Source organism: Anopheles coustani, chromosome 2 (assembly GCF_943734705.1).
Source record: "Anopheles coustani chromosome 2, idAnoCousDA_361_x.2, whole genome shotgun sequence".
Lineage (NCBI taxonomy): Eukaryota > Metazoa > Arthropoda > Insecta > Diptera > Culicidae > Anopheles > Anopheles coustani.
Genome location: NC_071289.1, coordinates 1802270 through 1824372, shown reverse-complemented (window position 1 = coordinate 1824372; position 22103 = coordinate 1802270). Strand labels below are relative to the sequence as shown.

At 48.2% G+C, this 22103-nt stretch overlaps 1 protein-coding gene across 1 annotated transcript; it reads left to right on the top strand.

Moving 5' to 3' along the window:
* The first annotated feature begins 2569 nt into the window (after window positions 1–2569).
* LOC131265624 (zinc finger protein 177-like) lies at window positions 2570–20867 on the top strand. Its single transcript, XM_058267908.1, has 6 exons — window positions 2570–2761; window positions 10685–10967; window positions 11889–12379; window positions 15869–16034; window positions 20469–20552; window positions 20666–20867. The coding sequence occupies exons 1-6, from the start codon at window positions 2570–2572 to the stop codon at window positions 20824–20826; spliced, it is 1377 nt and encodes a 458-aa protein (XP_058123891.1). The 3' UTR covers window positions 20827–20867.
* Window positions 20868–22103: the final 1236 nt, after the last annotated feature.

The following is a 22103-nucleotide window of genomic DNA, read 5'->3' as shown; positions in this document are numbered from 1 at the left end:
TAAATGGAGATTTTACACCGCGAGCGAACGATCGATTTCGAAAGAAATGCGCTCTACTGCTTCGCGACCGGCTACGCAACGACGACGCACCCGTAATCTTGATCGCAACCCCTTGATGGAAAGCGCGGAAAGCAGCCCCCAGAAAGGGCCCGCAGCCAAGAGGAAAAAAAAAAAGTGCACCCATCGCGGTCGCGAGGTGTAAATTGTCGCACTTTATTCTTTTCGGGATCGTTAACGGCTCCCGGAGTCGGGTCAGAGCCCGGGTAGGGTCGATCGGAACGGCCCACACACCTGTATATGGTACCTCAATCAAAGCGTGGATCGAAACGATCGGACGCTTATGTGACTTTTTGTTTCTGGTTTCCCCGGTTTTGGCGAAGGTAAAATGGTTTCACGCTTCTCGTGTCCGTGTTGAAACTGCGCTCGTCGGGTGGCTTCGGAGAGGGTGGGAAACGGTAAGCACTTCGACCCCAGCATTGAATAACCGTCAAGCAATCGGTCGGCGTGTGGCTTGATGGGACGAAACTTTTCCGTCGTGTTTGTCAGCTGATTTTGTCTGTAGTTTGTTTTTTTTTCGTAGAGTGTAGGAATACAAAATGAATGTCTTGTGGTAACATAAATCCGTGAAAGTGTAACACCTGTTAAAGGGCAACAGTATGGTTCGATTGTTTCGACATGAACCCTCACAGTTTTACAACACCTTAAAAGATTTACGATTTCGATACTTTCAACGTATAATTCAAAATATCAAAAATCTGGATTGAGAGTGTAAAACAATGTTATATCATTAATCTCCTTTCTGACTTTATTACTAATTTAAGTCATATCAGTCTAACATCAATGGAGCCGGTCGGATAATTATCGAATTAAATATATTAATCTGTTAAGTACTTCAATAAAATGTCATCGGCTCTTGGTTGCGGAACAAAAAACGCCGTTGTTGCTTTACCGAACAGTTCGGCGACGCAGCCAAGTACGACATCGTCCATACGACACACACGCACCCACATGGATCCAAGACGGAACAATAACATAATGTTTCCACCTCCAAGGCGCTCGGGCGCTTCCATCCGTCCGCGGATGGAAAAGCAAAAAAAAGCGGCTACAGCCAATCGGAACCATTGGCCACCAACCATTTAACGACCGTTGCACAAATCATAGCGATCGGTAGGGATCGCGGTAACGACGGCGCCGATTGGGTCTCGCGACCGAACGCGAATCGTGCGGGAGACGGGACGAGGCAGGGAAGGCGGGGACGAGAAGGAACAAAAGATAAACAAAAGACCACAAGCGTTGCGAGCCGAAATATTCAACATTAAAGCGGCACACACACACACACTGGTGAAGCTTACAATCCAAATAACGAGCCCCAACGGAGTCTTGCTACGGATTTGGGGGGTTCGTGTCTTTAAGTCTTTTGTTTTCTTACCCTACATGGGAGAGCTTTTTCTCCGCGCCCGGGTGTTGTTCATCGCCAGCTATGTTTTCATGCTCTTTTTCATTGATTTGATTTTTATGTTTTACTCGGAAAGCTTCGATGCGCGATCGAGGCGGAGCAGAAGGTCGAGGCGGCTCCGTAAAAGCTCCGAAGATCGTTGGAGCTCCGCGCACCGACACATGCGCGAGAGCCTTCGGACTGTCTTAATGTTAAACACATAAGATCAGGCCACCCATACCGATGCACGCTCGTGGAGCTTTATGCTGCTCCAGTTGGGGTTTCGCCCCCCAGCCGTTGATCATCAGCTACCGCGTACACAGGTGATCGGTTTCCGATGCTACCCCTTCGGGAAGCTGCGTGGAGAAGCGAACGGGGGGTGGAGAGACACGACGCGGGTAGGGGGCTAGTTTTCCTCTTTCTGCTCAATGGAGATCGGAAGGTCACGGCTGGAACGCGAGCATCTCGCGTGTCCAGTATCGATGCGAACGCTGAAACAAGTGGGTCCGCGCCGTCATCGTGGCGTTTTGTGTTGTGGGTTGCGTTTGCGAATACTGTTCCATCAGCATAAGGTTCAACAGTGACGTTGTGTCGTCGGGGATGGTTTGTACGTGGTATACTTAAAGTGTAAGTGTCGAGAAAAAGTGTTGCCAACTGTGATCAAATCAAATGTGTCGGGCTAGTTGATGGATCAAGTTGAAAATTAAACTCAAGCAAGTCATTCAACAGAAAACATAGTCGCGCTATCAACAGTCGAGTGTTCAGTCCAGTGAAGAAAAACATCAAAACCAAACCAGACATAACACTCACGCTGGCAGGCGAACAGAAACATAAAACACACAAGGAAGTGAAAATTGATAAAGTATAAAAAAACGCCGATAACGAAAGGCGAAAACACAACACAGATACATAAGTGCATAAAGCTGCGTGCTGCAGCAGAAGCAATCGGGAGGCGGATAGAAAAAAAGGAAAAGGAACCGAGACGTACCAATGTGCCAGCTGCCACTGTTTTGTAGTTCGTACGTCAAGGATCGTGATTGATAACCGGTTAATTAAGCTCGAGCCCCGACTTTGCCCCAGCGGATCGGTGGTGGTGGTGGTGGCGGCGGCGGTCGAAACGTCAACGGGCACACGATGGAGACGTGTGTTTTGATACCGCAAGAATTTGCCCTCGCCGTGACAGGTGTCGGCGCTCGTCACTCGCCCGAGCAGACGGCCACCGTTTGGTCCAGCGCGTCGATTCCCCAGGGACGCCTGTGCTATCCCTTCCAGGGCACGGTACGGATCGATAACCTGGCCATCTTTACCTCCCTGCCGGAGAATGATGTAAGTAAGGCCCCCAACTCCATCTTGCGCTACTTAGCTTTCGCTCCAGTTTGCGTTTTTTTTCACCCCAACCCCCATTTCGTGCTGCGCCGCTGCACACTATTAGTTCGCTGCTCTCGGCTCGGTTTTGATTCGCTGACCAGCGTGTGAGCAGCGATTGTGCGCACTGGAGTGTGAAAGAAATGGTGCCCCATGTCAACCATCCTCCCATGACGGTGGGAAACTTCTTAAAGACGTTCCCACACCCTCGGGCACCTACACCATCGAAATCGTGAAGAACAAGACGTGGCCGTTCTTCCGCGGGCAAGACACTCTCAAGCGCCATTCTTTTAAAAAAAAAAAAGGGGACCCCAACCCGATGTCTTGACGTGACAATACGAGAATCCCTATTTTTTGTACCTCAAACTACCCCCACCCGGCACCGGGATGAGGGTGCCAGCGCAGGAAGAATAATAATTATGATCGAATTAAAATGCGAGAATTATGAGGGTTCCTCGGGGGGTGCCGTACAATTCTTCCCCCTTTTTCTTGTGGTCAACCGAAAAGAAGAAACTGTGGCATGTTTCTTCGACTTTACAAAAAAGCGGAACTTTGGGGTGTAAAGAAAATTCCCACACTGCCCGCAGGACAAAAAACAACAACGTGTCTGATTGCTGTACTCAATTAGTTGAGGCTCTATGATTGTTCTGTCGTAAACAAACATCAAACGCCTATCGATTGTTTAGAATGACGGAAAATCCCCTTTAAAAAGGTTACATTTAAAGGTGAAATAAAGTGAATTGTTTGCATAATCCAACATGAACGAATAATAAACGTCAAATAAGTTTGATGTCTCGATAATCTCCCGCTGCCTGATTATTAGCAGCTCGTAGGAAAGCACCTAGTCAATGAACGATAATGCACCTAACGACACACCATCTGCAGGGCGCTCCCATACAAGGACCCGTCTCTATCGCGCCCATAATGAGACCGATAGTGCCTCCCCGCCTCACCTCCGTTTGCCAACCCTTTCCCGAGCCGGTCCCGTCAAACCAGTTCCACAATTAATCAACCTAACGATCAGCAGTTCATTTACACTTTTTCTCTCTCTCTTCTCTCCGGGGCTCCGGGGAGGAAAAACGCGGCGACGGCGTGGAAAGAAAAACGCACTCACAAATCAATTAAAAATGCAATGTTCCGTACGACATGACGCTTGCGCACCCACCGCACCGTAACAAAGTGCCCCCCTTCCCTGGATGATGCACTTTCAATTTCACCCTATTCCCATAGGTTTCCGCGGCCGTCCCGCGATCGTCCGATGCTGCGCAGTTGCCCATAAACGAAGCAATTAAATCATAAGATGCTACAAACTGCTGACGCGTCTACCACCGAATGGCACGTTCAGCTCCCGTCCGGGGCCTTCCAGCTGCCAACGACCGGTTGCGGCGGAAAAGTTGCCGTGATGCCACACTTTTCCCACTTTGGGAAGATCGATCCATTTCTCTTTCTTTTCGCTGCCACCGGGGTCGGGTGTGCACTTGTTCCCTTCGCCATTCGCGAGGAGAATTATGAGGCTCGGCAATTGAATAATAAAGAAAATTCCGCACACACAAGCTTGAAATAGAAATGACTGCATCAATTATCCTCCCTTCGGACGGGACAAGTTCACGGGGCTTGTGTTCGCTCGATCGCTCGGTGCCAACAACCTCTTCGCTCTGTTATGTTGCCTTTGACTACCACATGCGCCGGCAATTTCCATAATCAATTCACGCTGATAAGCGGCCGTTGAACTGAGGTGGTCGCCGAGATGAGGTTGCTTGTTTCGGGTGCATTACTTTCACTGATCGATTGAATAAGGAGCCGGGATAAGCTGGGACAACAATTTGCATAATTTATTTGCGAACATACTTTATCGACATCATAAGACGGAGATCTGCGGGTCGGTTTGGAGTCGTTGGAAGGGAAGGTGAGGTGTAGAAAAAGTCACATAATTAAATACAATTAAGTCAGATTGCGTGGCAGAGCGTCAGTGAATGACCTAAGCTCGTGGCAGCGCACCGTTCGCAGACGGCGGGAAATTGTCTCACAAACTTGAACTTGAATCTTGCCCTCCGAGCTCGGAGTGGAATGATCTTTGTGACACGGGGCAGTGCGAAAAAGGCACAACGAGAAGGAGAGAAGAGAGAACGAGGCCGATGTTGAATCGAGATTTAGATGGCGCCGATAATGACTCTAAAATGCAGACGGAGATGAAGAAAAGGCCGGTGATCGATCGGAAAAGCGGCAAACCGAATCTGGCGAAACCGTAACAAAAGTATCCTCGAATGAAGGATCACATAAAAAGGATCGTTAAGGTGCAGGTGCAGCATCGGTTTCGATTGCGCTCCGCATTTCCTGCGAACGATCACTAATTGATGGCCTTTCGATGCGCTCACGAACGCCAGCCATTTGAGGGCCTTCGGTACGATGCATTCGAAGACGGAAGGCGTGTGAATTATTTGGGTCAAACCCGGGGCGGATAGGGATCAGCTTCGGAGTGGTGCTTTTATGGTTCGTCGTTGCCGTTTCGTGTGTCGTAAATTCTTCGGCAACAAGAACTGATTTGATGGGTTTTTTTCGGTTTCCGATACATTAGACTTGATCGGGCGACCAAAAAGCAGCAAGCGACGAACCTCGCCTTACGAATTCGATCCCGCGTTCGCTTGACTTTATTCCCACAGTGCTCGAGTGCTAGGTACACGAGCACTTTTTGCGGCGACAACCTAATCAAATGACAAGCCGACAACGCGACAACTGGGCGATATGCCTACACCTTGCTCTTGAGACGGCCACGATCGGTCGTTTGAAGGGAAAACCCACCTCGCGAAAACAGCGTTCTACGTTCCATTCTGGTGTCCAGCTTAGGTTGGCAGGTCTGCTATGTTCGTCTAAGTGCATGGACGCGACTTGGCATGCAAAATACATTTGGCGAAGCGTGGACATGCAGCGAGTGTGGCTTCCATAATGGGACACGAGTAAACCCCAGACAGCTGAGATGATAATAAATTTCCTTCTCCTCCCCCTTGCCCAAGTTGTTGTTCCTGCGTTCTTCTGAAGGAAGGGGGAAATGTGTCACCTTGAACAGCCTTCACATCGTTACAATGTTTAGCAATACTTTCCTCGATCACCCAAGACGAAATCCATCATGTGTGTCCAACCAGAGGAAGTGTGACTGTTTTAATCAAAACATAGAAAAGAAGACAATAGGAAGAAGCTGTTCTTCATAGTTTCAAATTAGAAAGTTCCATCCCCAGGTTCCTCGGGTTTTAGTTGATTGATTTTTTATCATCCCTTCGAGAGTATTTCTTGCACTTTCTCATAACTTCTGTGCAGGACGATGTTGGATCGAAATATCGCTTCACATTCCATCATAACCTCTTCATCCATCATCGATCATGCAGACATGGACTATGATGGACTGAGAAGGGGCAAGGCGAAAGTCTCAACCTCACTTTTTGGATCATGTTTCAGAAATCGAATCCTTTTTTCCATTACCCTTGGACTGCGTTAATCCCTTGACCCTCCGTCGTTCGCTTGCCATCGATGACATTGATACTGAGTTGGCTTTTCTAACTGAGCTTGTGGTCAGGTGCCTTACTGATACCCTTTTGGCGTGGTCCATAAATTCTACTCTTAAGATCCATGTCCTGAGAACCTAAACCAGTCGCAAAGGTGAAGCAGAGAGCGTGAGAACGTTCTCGTTCGTGTATCGATCCTCGGGCATCTGCCAGCTGTCACCGAGGATAAGAAGGACGTTGGGAGATGGTGGAAAATCAAGGGCAACAGGAGTTGCACGTCAAACTGTTCCCGTCGTATCATAATCGGTGTCATCCGGTTGCAGTTGCAGTCGCGACGACAAAGCCGGCGTAACGGGCCGACCGAAGACGCTGTTTAATACGGTTCTTCCATTTCCATTCATTCGAACTGCGGACACTTATCGTTATTGAATTGGCAGCCGGCCCGCACGCACACAAATACACTCGGGATCTTTATGATAATTGTGCAAATAAAGATTCCACTTTAAGGCCAGCAGCTCGAACCGGGCCGGTTCCACTCCACGCCGGGATGTAAATGAGTCGCGTGAATCACAAAGAATGACCCGCGGATCGTGGATTGAGTTGTCGAACAGCGGGACTTTCTCCCGTCCTGCAGAGACCCGGTCTCGGAAGCGAACATGTAGCGAGTTTTGTAATTAAACAATTACTTAATTATGCATAATACTGCCATTCGTAAGCTCCGGTTTCCACGGAATACGGCACGACACGGTAACAATATCGTACATCGAAACAAACTTGCCGCTTCGCTCCAGGAATGTTCGTAGACACTTCTCCCCGGTGGCTCTCGGTGGTCCAATGTGTTGTCGCCTGAATGTCTTCGGGTCGTCGATCTTCCGTGGCATGGGAGCCACCGTTTGAACAACTCAATCGCTAATAAAGACATCAGCCCAGTGATCGAACGAGTCGTCGAAGCTTCTGTTCGAAGGCGCTCTAACAACGCTTTAATTGAGACTTCTTCCTCTCACTTCTTTGGTCCAAAGCTCCGAAGCTTCCGAATTGACTCCTAACGCTGCTTCGACTGCTCACGCCGGGAACCGTGACATTCAGATTCAATTTCAGTTGTTCTGTAGCGAGCTGTGGCCTGGATGATCCCGAGATAAAAGGTCCGACCGTTCATTTGCATAACAGAGTCAAGAGTCCGTTTCGATGTTCTCGGTGCATGGACCAAGTTCACGACGAAAGGCCGGAGAGCCTTTTCTCTTATCGCCTCGGCATGGACTCCTCCAGGAGTTGTTGGTCCCGTGGAATTAATTAAAACCGAATCTATTCCAAGCGAGACTAGGAGACCTATGGGTTTGTTGAAACGCGTTGTTCGCGATCGGCGCGGAAAGATTCACGAAGGTCACGGAATCCCCGTTGGAGTCGGGGGTCTCAAGTGAGGAAGCTCTAAATTAGAGTCATTTGTCGGATCGGAAGCTTGTTGTGGTCTGCTCGCCGTGGTCACGTGTAGGCTTGCGATCGTTTTAGAGCTAATAAATATTAATTTGGAAGATAAATTGATCACGACTTCGGCCGGTGGTCGACGGACTGGGCTAAAACCGAAAGCTCATCTCCTCTAATCAGCCCGCACGGATGTCGGAACGTTGGCCGGAAGAGCTTGGACCGGAGAAAATATCCAGTAATGTTCTCGGTGGCGTTCATTACCGAAAATGAGTCAGGGCTTTTGTTGTCGAGTTATGATTCGTTTGTTCTCGAAGAAATCGGTAATTCTCAGCGTATTCATTGTACGCAAGGGCAAAGAAGCCGACAAGAGAGTACTCCTCCTCCTTCCGACTTTTGCATTGTGAAGGCGAAGACGCGTGCCACGAGCCTCGTTCTAAGCAAATAATCACAGAAACCATTCGACGAGCGTGCCGTCAGAGATAGAAATTCGAGAATCGTGATCATGTGGCGTTTGTACGGAAGGGCAATTTCCTTTCTTCCACTTTTCCCATTCTAATTTTCATTCATGTTTGGTACATGTTGGAGTTTGTGGAGAGAACACGTTAGATTTCTTCAACTGATTGGCAAAAAATGAAACAAATTTGAGAACTGTCTCAATGTGAGTGAGGAACTCTTCTTCTTGTCCGCATCCGAAACAGTAGTTACCCTTCCGAAGGCAGCTAGAATCTGATTGCGATCGCAGCATGGTTCCACCCGAATGTTTCTTGCCCAAGTTTTGATGCGATCAGATTGTTTAGAGGAACGTCTCCCATGGCTAGGGAACAAATTGAATTTTATGTGCGTTTGAAGTCTATTCCCTGCTGACCCCGGGATACTCGAAAACAAAAAACCGTCCCGTGGAAAGCCGAAACCATCGCTCAAGTGGCCGCTTCGACGACCGGAGAGCTATCGACGATCGGGACCGTGCTTTATTGGAGTCATTGTTATGGCAATCCGTTATTTTAACTATCCAAAGTCGATGGCCCGATGGATCTTTTCCTCAAAATATCCAATTTAACGATGATCGTTCGCCCAGGATGCTATCGATCTTTATGGTTATTCTGGATAATCGGAAGGATCACAGATCAGCAGCAGTGGAGTAGTTCGTTTCGGAAATTAATAGGGGCTTGCCTCTTCGCTTCTCGTTTCCCCAAAAAATCTGATAATAAACGAATAAATCAATAAACCAGCAGCCAGTCCGTCAGAGCGCAATGGCCGGTGCGCAGGAAACGAAACAAGTTTCTAGCGTTCGTCCACTTCTTTGCGTCGAGAGAAGGCGCCTTCCTGAGTCGTGTGGAAGAGTCGTGGGCTTCGCGGAGCATCGCCGTTCATAAATCTGCTCCGATAATTGTGCATAAATTGTCAAACAAATTGTGTGGCTGGCGTTGAAAACATCGCGATTTGTGGTCGTTGAGACTGTGTTCTAGGATAAATCACTGTTGGCTTGGAATGTAGACGAGTGGGCGTTGCTACGATTCCAGTTTGAAAAGAGTGTGGTCGAAGCGATCATCATTTCAAGACGATGAAAAATGAAGGCATACAATCTCCACGCTGAATCATTTTCTACACAATTGTGGCTAAAAGAGAAGTGTGTCCTCGAATTCAACGGCAAATATCGTTAGGAGAATGTGTTTTAAATTCATTCGTACATCTGAGATATTTGATCCCGTTACATATTTACTGGAAACGTTGAACGATTCTGAGAAACAATGACCACTGTGAAATGTCTTGTCCCGAGGCGTCTTAAGGACCAAAAGGCCTCTCCTTACCCAGCCCTCTAAGAAGCAACGAAAAGACCGACAATCTTTTGCGACACAGGTATTGGAAAAATGATGGAATTCACTCAAAGACTCATAAAAGACACAAAAAAGATCATCCAAAATTTGACCATCGGCTAAACGACTGATCGTTCGAAAGGCATTTCGTCTTTTCGGCCAAAGTTTGTGGACTTCCCAAGAATCGGTAATGTCTCTGGATACCTTTCGAGGGCTACATTATGCGCCGCGGGGACGATGGCCGTGGACAAAGGAGAGAAATTGCAAATTATGCCCATCAATTTTGTATCGTTTTCGATCGCTCGATTCCTTCTCTCTACACTGAGGTTGGTGCGACACCAAGTAGCAAGAAACGGATATTTATTTTATCTTCTTATATATATTCATAAACGGTTTGGCGATCTTTGGCCGGGCAGTAATGGCGATGGGAACGATCGGGAGAACGGATAGGAGCAGATCGACATATATTATCCAACATTTGTAATTTCGATCTGTATCGATCGGATCTTGAATGTCTGGTGGTGTGTTTTTCTCCGTTCACTTTATGCTCTCTTCACTTTGATATGCATCGCCGAAAGAAGGCAGACGAAAAGGGAGCTTTTACAGGAATCACCGGATGTTTACACTCGTTAAGCATTTCTTTTTTCACCGCCACTTGACTTATTATAAACACAGGGTTTTGGGGAGGAAAAGTGACACTTCCTTTACGCCACGGGGCGGACGAAGCAAACGCCTTCTCTAGCGATTGGTCCATATCGTGCACGTTGGTTGGGGTTTCATCCTCAACTGGGCACGGTTTGTTCAGGTGTCGGTGGTTACATGGTTGGGTAATTTTTCATAAATCACAAATAGGGGGAGAATGGTAGTTCACCAGAGCGCAGCGAAGCGGAACAAGTGTCCGAGGGGAGGGCGTAAAGCCCATAAAAGGGTCATTAATGAGGGTATCAAGTGATGGAGGCATAAATAGCTGTCACTGGAACTGCGTGTTGTCATTACACATGTTAAATGGAGTAAACATGGGGTTTCCCTTTGAGAAAGCGCAGATTTAACGACAGGAAAACGGAATTTTCACGCCTTTTCACCGAACGGGGGTAGTTTGTCGAACAAAGTCTAATACCTTTTCCTTCTCTCTCTCTCTCTTTCTTTGACAGATTCGGCACCGTTTCGGATTGTACGATGAAATTACGTCCGTCAATGGACGAACGGTACGACACTGCAACTGGATCCGGTTCCTGCGAGTGTCGGAAACGTACGGGCCGCAGGTGAACGTGGTCTGCGCGAAGGTGAAAGGTGAACCGATCTACGAGATCGTGAAGCCGATCCCGTCGCACCAGGAGCTGGTCGTCTACTACCTGCCCGAGGGTCCGGAGGAGCTCTTCTTCATGCGAATGCGTAATCAGCTGTATCGGCAGACGATGGACTCGATCCTGGAAGGTAGGCAGCGCTTGGAGGGTGTTCTCTCCGCTCCTTTTACGGAGGAAGACTGCTACAATTTCGCTGGAGTCGGGAAAAACAAAGGCTCCGTGTGCGATTTTCGCTATCTTCATCTCTTGCCCATCTGCGATAGCATTCATTTCACCCATCACACACACACACACGCGTGTGCGGGGACACGTTACAAGGGAGCGAATTTTCGTAATAAATAAAATGGCGATTTTATCAATAGAGGCCGCTTCGTTGGTGGAGTAGAGATCGCGGCTCAAGAGTCTACGGTTCGCACAAAGCTCGCTTAAATTAATACACACAAATGAGTTTTGTGTTTCTTAACAAGAAAATAATTGAAATAATTCGGTAGATCCCGCCATCCAGATAGTTGTGCTGTTGGGAAGTCGGAATTCCTGCCTTCGGAAGTTCAGCTCCAGGATCGCCTTGGATTCCATCGCCTGAGCAGTTGCTTGAGGGGTGCAACTCCAGCTGCATTCGCTTCTGGTGCTCTCTGGTGTTAACTCGAAACCATTTATAAAGCACACGATTCCTGGGTGAACTTTTCCTTCCGAGAGCGAGGGTAATTAAACCCGAAACTGATTTCCATAACACTTCGCGTTCGCGCAGACGGCGGGAATTAATTCGCTGTCACCGGAGTTGCACTCGGGAAGCTTACCGGTTGCGCTGGGGCCCCCGAGATTGGGTGTGCGAAATGATAAAACTTCCGAGCGCGCAATTAATGAAGCGGTGTTAAATTAATGGTCTAGATTAGTGCTAATGATCGGCGATTAATAAGTGAGGCGTTAAGTGTAGCAGTTCTCCCAGAGTGTCATGAACAAATCCGCATGTTGCGATCGACGTAGCATGTGCGATCATTTATCCCGTAGAGTCCTTCCATCCTAACAACGACGCTCTACTGTCTTTCCCTAGATTCTCCACTGGACCTTTCGACGTCGCTCCTGTCGAGGGTCATGCTACCGATCTCACCTCCGTCCGGCGCCGAAGACGAGCACAAGTCGGTGTCGGGAGACGACTCGTCGATCTCGATCTCATCCGGAGCCAGCACCGGCGATCGTTGTGACGGAGCGGCTTTGGACCTGGAGCTGGCCTCGATCGGTACCGGCGCGTCCCGAGCCTCGCCCAAGGCCCGTCCCGCCCCCCGCTCCGAGCGAGCCATGCTGCCGTGCGAGGTCTGCGGCAAGGCCTTCGATCGTCCTAGTCTGCTGAAGCGACACATGCGCACGCACACCGGAGAAAAGCCGCACGTCTGTGGCGTCTGCGGCAAGGGCTTCAGCACGTCCAGCTCGCTCAATACCCACGTCCGGATACACTCGGGCGAGAAGCCGCACCAGTGTCAGGTGTGCGGCAAGCGGTTCACGGCCAGCTCCAACCTCTACTACCATCGCATGACGCACATCAAGGTAAGGTCCCGGGTCCCTGGTGGTAGGAAAAGGATCGGATTCCCGCGGGCGGCTAGTAATTAAAACATTTATCCCTCCTTATCGGGCTTTATGGTCGCGGCTTCGAAACCAGACCAGGCCGCGACCGGCCCAAAATCCCATTTGGGCGAAAACGCAGCGTCCATCTTTTTTTACGATTATTAGCTGCCTTAATTACCGCCCGGCACTTGATGAAATTTTTCCGTTCGTTCCCACTGCAGTTTGCCGAGCGCAGATGCAAGCAAAACAAAATGCAGACCCGGAGGTCTTTTGCGGGTTCTTTTGCAATCAAAAAGAATTTCTCAATTTTCGCATTTCAAAACACCACAAGAAGGAAGGGGATTGAGGCATGCCGCGCCCGTTCTTAGCCGAAAATCACACACTCACGCAAACGAAAACCATAAACCCGTTTTATCTGAACGAGTGGCCGCTTTCATCTGGCCCTCTTCCCCTCTCTCTCTCTCTCTCCCACTCTTCGTTCCTTCCAGCCAAAAGTGTCGTGGTTGTTCCGGAGCTTAATTAAAAAAATATTTATTAAAAAGATAATTAGACAGGTTCTGCGGTTCGGCGCGATTTTGTCATCGGGCCGTGGCATACGATACACTTCGGCCTTTCGGTACGATTCTGACCACTTGTAACCCCCCGGTCCCCGTTGGTGCTCCCCTCCTTCTCCCGTCCCTGGTCTGGTGGGACTGATCGAAATCCAATTCCCAAATTGATGGGAATAATCACGATTGCGAGTCCGTGGACCACGAAACCGATCCCATCAATCAAAGTCAGTTCCAATGTTGTCACCGTTCTTGTCACCCCCGGCCGTCTACCCCCCCATCTTTTCGGGCCGTTTCGCCCCTAAAATGTGGCCTCGATACGGGAGAATTGAGTTGTTTCGGGCGTTGCGGTCGGATCGGAGGACCCCGACTTTGATACCATCCGTTGTCATCCCGCCGAAGATCGCGGTCCCGATACATTTGTCGACCGGGAATGTCGAACCGGATCAGAATCGGATCCGGGGGATTGCATTCTCTGATTTACATACGTTCGCCGGGCTCGAAGAAACTTCATCCGAAAGGTCGCCATCCCCAGGGCTGGATAGAGTTTTGTCAGCGAAAACATGAAATTAGATGCGATAAGATATTGTACCATGTTCAATGAAACGGAATGGAAATGTACAACACCATATCTTGCGGCTCGTGATCTACGTTTCGGAGAGGTACTGTCGATTACCGATAAAAACCGATTAACGTATCGCTTACGATGCTCAACTTAAGTGATGTACCCATTAACAAAAATGGTTTTCATTAGAATCGTTCCAGAAAGCTTGCCAACTTAATCACTCTCTGCCTTCCTTTCCTTCAAAGCGTGTGAGATTTGTTCTCACCAGCTGCAACGCCATGCCGTCCTATTTCCATGCAAATGTACATGTTTTTAAAGGCCCATAAACTTTTTCTTCCATTAAAATATAACCAAGAAATCGAAATCGACCATACGGTACGAAGTGAGCCAATTTCTACCGTAAACAATAATATTTTTCCCAAAAAAAACTTCCCAAATGTTCCCAAATGAAGCCATTTCGATTGCATTCGACCGGTTTTGGGCGGCCTGAAGGAAACACAGGAAAGCACCGCAAAGAAAAGGGGGCAGCAATTCAAACGAGATAAAAGAAAGAAAGAATTAACTAACCAGTTGTTCCAAATCCTTCCAAACCTTCGGCACCCGAACTTGGAACAGAGGTACAGGAATGGTTTGGAAGAAACCACCTGAGCAAGAACAAGACGACATAAAAGCAACCAAACCGACACGGAAACAGTGACATACAGACTCCCTCTGCGCGCGGGCAGAAGGCAAGCCGGTCACAACGGCCGCAGATAATGCACCATTTACGTTATGGCATCCTCCAGGACGGTATCAATTTCCTTCGGGTGGCAGCTTCCAGAGGCGTTTGTGACAGTTTGGCGACACTATCCGGAACGAAGCCCAATTTCTCATCCCCTCGGGCGGTGAATGAAAGGAACGGAGTTCAAACGAAGCGGAAGCGCTCGACAATTGGACGATTCCGCGAGTGCGAGTGCATCCAGGTGCATGTGCATGGTACCTGGTTATCCTTTGCGTGACCCTGGCCCGAGGCCCATTTTGGGATTTGTTTGTTTTGGGGCCGAGCAAAACGGGAGGCGCAACGTAAATCGAACGCTACCGAAGCTACCGAATGATTGTCCGCACAATCGAAAGTGATGCTTGCGCTGCGAGGCGAGCTCCACTGCCGAACCACTTCTTCTGGCAGGCTTTTCCCGCCCGGTCGCGGCGATTAAGAACGAGCGTCGTGAGTTACGAGCAGCTATTAGTGAGATATGCTTTGATGCGATGCCGCGAGGCCTTTTTACGATCATCCGCCGGCCGGCCTTCCGAAAAGAAAAGGGTAACGAATGCCATTCGAACATATTTCGCGCACCTTTTTTGCCGGCCGAAGAAAACGGCGGCGGAGGTGATCTTTAGCGGGCTCTCACACAAAATCGGCAATAATTCAGTGCCTTCTGTCTCCACCGGATGGTTGACGATCGACACGAAACAATGTGTGGCCGGGAAAGGAGTCACTTTATGATCTCCCTTTTGCACCCCGAAACAGCGTCCTTTGTGAGAATCTTTTCCCAAAAAACTCGACCCTCTTCAATCGATGGCTGTGGAACTCGATGAGAACATTTCCACCCAATCATAATAGGACGATCGATCGATCTTGACATCGGTAAGCATTTCTTCTCCGAAAGGATTTGAATGATGCCTCTCGGAATTTATGTGTACACCGGGACGAGAACCATATTCCTATTAAACGTTTCCCTTCCTAGTCCCGAAAAAGAAACAAAAAACATTTTTATATCACCGAGGCTTAGAAAGCCTCCACCAAAAAACGACATTTGCTCGATGCCGAACTATCAAAACCTAAAAATACAACCCATTTCATGAAAATTACATCCGTCCCCGCCAACCAACAGGGAAACCCCGGTCCATCATCGGACACGTTGATTGCCGGTAATCATAAACCAATAAAAACTGAAACAATCCTTCCAACCGGGTGAAACGGGGGGGGGGGGGGGGGGGGCGAGAGCAGCATTTCCTTCAATTCTCTTCATGCTCTTTTCCTCACATTGTTTGAGCGCTTTAACATTTGAAACTGACGATCGAGCTCGGGCGATGGTTGGTTCCAACGAAAAGGACATTAAAAGAACCGAGGAGATTTTTATCCGAGTAAAAACATTCCTTCCCAAAAAATGCCGACCAAAACAACCGGCTGGCACCTGCTGTAAAAAAGTAAAACGTCTAAGGGTGGTACGGCTTTTAGCATTTTTCCTTCGGACCGGAACCTTTTAAGGCCCGCTCAATGCCGAATCCAGCACACTTTCCACATTTGCTACGAACTGAACTTTCACTCCGTATTGTGTTTTTGGTTTCATCATTTTCTCGTATGTTTCCATCCCTCAGGAAAAACCGCACAAATGTAGCCTCTGCTCCAAATCCTTTCCGACGCCCGGCGACCTCAAATCGCACACGTACGTCCACAACGGGTCCTGGCCGTTCAAGTGTCACATCTGCTCCCGAGGCTTCTCCAAGCAAACCAATCTCAAGAACCATCTCTTCCTGCACACCGGTAAGTACAACTGAGTAATGCACACTCGCCTTTCCCCCACATATGCTCCGGTCTACTTTATCCTCCGCTCTCCACGAACCGATCGAATGGCTGGCGCAAATTGAGGACCTTCCTTTGTCCGGCACGGCTTATGGCACCCCTGAACATAAAGAAGAGGGAAAAAAACGGTTCACTCACCTGTTCGTTAGTGGAAAAAGCATTAAAGGAACACCAAACAGGATGGCAGCACCTCGAGGCACAAGAAGGTGGTCGCTTCCTGTCGAGAACCACCATCTCCCCACCACCTCCGCCGCAGACTCGTTTGAAGGACATGCACATGGCGTTCGGGTGGCTGCTGCTGCTGCTGCTGGTCCTTCGTGCACGCGGTTTGCGTGTATAAACGGAAACATTTGGCTTTCGATACGGTTGATTTAGGGCCGGAATCGGAAGGAGGAATCGAAGAACGAGAGGACGAACGAGCGAATGCAACCAATACAAAGGACCAATTTATTGGACTACGCAGGATACTGCAGGCCAGGACTTGGCCAGAATGACGCGCAATTGAACAAAAAAACACGACCGGGTAGGGTCAGCGAAGGAAAGCTACAAAAAGGCTCTTCCAACACGCAAGTCCTGCGCGAGTCAAGTGTGTTCGGTTCAGTTTGAAACACCCAGGGGAAAGAGGAAAGCGGCACAAAACGCAACGAAAAATAATGCATAAAAAGTAAGATAAATGTCAAACGACGAACCCTTCTGTGCTCGAAGGAAGTTCGATGGTCGTCCTGGCCCGGAGCCTTACGTATCCTTTCCTTTTAACGGCCGTCCACTTTCCACACTTCCGATGGTATTTGTGTCCGGTTTTCCATTGCATTCAGTCGAAGTTCGTGACTGACAGCCTGTTATCCTTTTCCTGGGGAAATGTTCCACATTTTTGGGAATATAATATTTTTATAATCGGACGGAAAAAAAAAGTTGATGAAAAACGAGATTACCCCGACGTGTTCTCATAACATTGCTCTCAATTTCATTCTCCTTCCTTAACTCGACGATCACCCGGTCAACCGACGATAATTGAGGAAGGAACGGGGGCGATAAGATAAACCCGTATCGAACCGAACTCTCCCTACCCGAAGGGTCCTTGCAGCACGGCGTACGACTGCCTTTCAACGCGTCCCGCGCCGGAATCACCTTTCACGCAATTGTTTTGATTGATGACGGCCATCGCTGTTGAGGATGGAAAGTATCCGGGGAAAATGGGGAAACAAGTTCACAGGATTAAGATTAATTTTAAGATTGCCCAACGATTTTACGAACACCGGCATCACGAAAATCATCCTCCGATGGCAAAACGGAAAGGATCTCGCACGCAATGATAGCTCTATTAGAAGCCTACAACTAGGACTATCTTGGATCGACCGGGCGAACGACATTGCTTTCTCACGGTCTGGAAAGCAGCTGGAATTGACCGGCGGCACACAAGGGAGCAGCACACAAATCCTTCGTAAAGATCTTCGAGCTAAGAAAGAGGTAGAGCGAACCAATAATACACGATAATAACCTTCAGCAGCACCATTCCGTCCGATACCTTTTAGCAATAATCAGATTTGGGAACGCTTTTCCCGCTGGCACCAGACCGTTCAAGCACATTCCATTACGAAAATAAGCTCCCAGCAGTGGTTCATCCCATTTCATCTGCTAGAAAGCAAACGTCGTCCAATTTCGATTTCTGAACGGTATTTACGCTACCCACGTTGGCACTATGCAAACGTTTGGAAAGGGTAATTTCCATCTATTAATTACCATAAGCCGTAATTAATCAGCACACTGGAAGCACACCTCACACACGGGATGAGCCTTCTCAAACGAGCCTCCGATCATGCACAACGTGACGCCAAAGCGAGGAGGGAGAGAAATTAATTGCCACCGTTCAAAATCTCCGGTAGATCCTGGCACGATGGATATCCCCGGTAGCAACACAGTTTGCTCCACATTTGTGAGCCGTTTGGCTTGGGTTCTTTTTTTTGTGCAGCATTTGTTGTCCCACACGGGAAAGTTCATACCCCATCCAGGTTGTCAAAGTCGCAAGCCGCTAAAGGGCACCGGGGCAAGCAGGGATCAACTCATGGGGCGCCCGTTCAAACGCACGATCACCCGATCGCTCCGAACCGGCGCAACGGTGTGCGAGAATGCGATTAATATAAATTATAACGAAAACACAATAATTTAATACACAGCCACAGCCAGCTCGAAAAACGAAGGAAGGCAAGGATGACGAGACACAAGAGGCGAAACGGCAACAGCGGATATTGCCCCGGAACGCCGGGGAACGAATTTTTGAATAAAGAAGTCGTGCACGACGGTTCTGTTGTTTTTAAGAAAACCCGGGCGCACTTCGATGAGATCGACTCGGACTCACCGCAGTCGGACGGTGGTGGTGGCGGTGGTAAAGGTGGCCGAAGAAGAAATTAAAACTAAATTGGTTTTCCTCCATTCTTCCCCCTTTCAACGTTGGCGTGCGTTTTGCCCCACGGCTTGGGCACGGTTCCATTTCCATAGATCAACCTGACCACCCCTGCTGATACCACCCCCAACGCACCCCTTGGTCACCTGTTGCTTCGCCAAGAAGGTGTCTTCAGTGTGGGTCACTTAGGCTTCCATCGCGCAGATCGTTTCTCGGTGCGCCGCTAGGGAGATTCGGGATTCGAGCTCTCCCCGAGTCTTCACGGTTGGTCGTGATTTATCTGTCTGCCTTCCTGCCACCTTGCCGGCGGTGGCCTTCCCTTTCGCGCCCAACCTTCTCCCGTTCTCTGTGTTCGTCTGTCGACAATCTCATTCGCAATGGTGGTAGCACTCCGATCAACCGGCAGCGATGAATCGGTGGCTCCTGTTGCTCCTCCGATGATGACGCTGCCGCTTTTGCTCTGCACGGCCAATGTGTCCTGGAAACTGAATCAACCGTAAAGCGATTTCCAGAAAAGGCCAATGGTTCCAAGCGTTCGTTGGACTGATTTATAGACGCAGCGTACTTAAAGGAGATCTTTAGGATAGAATAGCTGGAGTTCTGGAACTTTAATTCTTACAGTAGAGTTCGATAAAACTTGTGGGTTAATTTTAAATTAGGTCTGTAGACTTAAGATCAAAACAAGCTCTACAAAGAAATGCCTTCCGAAACGAAGGCGGAATGCTTTTAATAGTGTAAAAAAGCAGAACACTGGAAATAGAGTATTGTACCCGGCAGCAAAGCACATACAACGGTGAAGTTATACTGACGAGTACCCAACACGAATCATGTTGTTTTCCCTTCCCACTCTTCCCTGTCTACGTCTTCCCATGACGGGACTACGTCAGATTGGTACAGAGGGCTACCATCAGCAAAAGATAGGTCAACGCTATGCCCTCGATCACCAGCGCGAAGTGGAAGTTAATTCTGCCCGACCTGTCGCGTCCGTCGTGCTTTTTGATCCACTCTCCCTCCTGGTCAAGGATGTGTGAGGATGTGCGGGAATAAAAATTAACTTCCACCGTCATGCCTCACGGGCCACTCCTTGCGATCCGCGAAACCGCGAGCGAGCGAGCGCAAGATGAAACGCAAAGCGAAGTAGCTAAAACGATTAACGGAGAAATATTTATAAAAGCGAAGCGAGGCCTCTCGGCGAAAAAAGCGAACGATTGATAAAGTTCGGTAGCAGCCTTCAGCGTTCTTTTTCGCATTCTTTTGATAAATGGACTGGAGGTCCCGAGGCACCGAGGCAGTTACGCTTCTTAGCTTGGTGCGCCGAGAAGAAATCGGTTTGCAATCACCATGGGGATGCTGGGTGTGAGTTGGTTAATTTTTCCTCTTTATTTGCTCTCAAAACAGACACTCCTAAATTGACTGCCTTGGACAAACCCGACTCCATCTTTCTTCTAGCCACCTAGGAGATTTGAAACCCACCACGCAAGTGTCATGTTTTGGGAGGTCTGCCGTGCTGGGGAACTATGCCGCACCTAAGAGCAAGCCGGATTAGATACGGTAAATAAACCGTGAAAATATCGAAATTTTCTATAATTGAAACTAATTTACCTTCACGAGCATGCGAGGAACCCTTTGGGGAAATGATGCTTCGACACACGCGGCGGAAGTAAGATTCATTGAAGTTTGGGCGAGTGAGCAAAAACTTCCACAACTCATTAAATATCGCCATAACGAAAGGGCGAAAGATGCTGCACCCATTTCTCTTGGTTCTGTAGATTCGAAACGAATCAATCGGTGCTGGAAAATTGCATAAATATTTGTTGATTTTCGACAATCCATGATTCTCTACAGTTCGACCTGTGACTTAAATAATTCAATTATTTTCCATTGTTGATCCAGTACCCACCAACCTTTCCAACCTCAATGCTTTAAAAACTAACAAGTGTATTTCTTTTCTTCTTTTCTTTGCTCTCTGATCACTTTTCCGTGCGCCTAATCAGGTGACAAGCCCCATGTCTGCGAGGTATGCAAGAAGTCTTTCGCGCTTGCCTGCAACCTGAAAGCCCACATGAAAACCCACGAAGGTATGCGTTCGCATTCCATTTGATTTATTTCCGTACTTCGCTGATATGACGCGGGCCTCGAAGACAGACGTATTAATTGTGTCTTGTATTTCCTTAATTTCCTTATACAACAGAAAACAACTCGCCCGAGTCCGAGATCGATGTCGACAGTGATCTACGAAGCGATGGAGAGGAGACCGTACCCCTGTTTAGCTACGAAAAGGACGACGAGGAAAGGCTGTCTCGGTATCACTGGAGAAATTCAAAGGCGGAACCGATTACAAGGAGCCGCTAGCGGAAGCGAGTTCCGTTTTCGACCATCGTCGGAAGAGACTGTATAAAATGTAACAACTTATAGAAAGATTCTCTTTCATGGTATTTTAGTTTAGTATTAAAGTATTAAGCATATGTTAAGATGGATAGTGTACGTATCGACTGACCATTACGAAATATGTTTTGATATTTCACCGTAACCCTCTGATATCATTTCGGGTGTATGCGTAAAGATGAAAACGTTAGTAAGTTGTGCAGATAATATTTATTTCCCGAACAAACGACAACCTGTAAAGCCAACAAATGGACAATGCACGAAGCCAATGCAATATAATTTCCTTCAATAAAAAAAAAAGAACCGTCGTAGATTATTCAACAAATAATCAACTAAATCACCATGCAACGCATTAACACCAGCCCACGTGGCGTTCGGTTTGTTTGTTAAGCAAGTGTGAAAATAACTTATGGCGGCGGGCTACTCCATTAAATTAAATCCCTCTAATTACATAAATCAAATACACCCATCCCCCCACCACCACCATCCGAAACGCACCAACTCGCAGACTCGTGCGTTCGATGCGGACACGAGAAGGCACAAGAAAAACTAAACCTCGGGTGACAAATTGGTTAGTATCTATAAATCTCTCACTACTTCGTGTGGCTGTGTCAAGTACCTGCCGGCTGGACCCGCGTGCGTGGGGATAAGTGTGCATTTCAAGCGCATATTAATCCACTCACAACGATCGCGAGCCCTTCGCATTTACGTACGCAAGCGTTGCGCCTCCAGAATCCCCCTCTCTACGATAGTAGAAGGGGAGCTAATTTCCTTCATTAGACATATTCCTCCTCCTCATTCCCCGGCAACCTTCCTTCCCTGGTAGCTGGTAGCATTTCCACGCAAATCTATTCACCGGTCTATCAAGAGCTGTCGATCTTTTCCGCTTCTGATCGACGAATTGATGGACAAAACTCCACCTTCAGCGCGTACGGACAGTGAGGCCCGCCGATAAATAGACGTAAATGTATGCATACATTAATCAAGCATATTAATTTCACCTCTAGACGAATCGACGCGCGGGCAGTAACGCTTCGAGGATCAAATTCGTCTCAATTCTAATGAGGCTCAACCCAACGTCAGCAATGGCGATTATTTGTTTTATCTTTTCTCCTCGGTCTGAGACTGGACCACCATGAAATAGAGATCATCCCAATATAGGCATGCTTAGAAACACGATCTTAAGAAAAACAAGGTGTAAAATGTAAGCCGTGAAGTTGTTTCAAGCTTCTTACAACTGACCA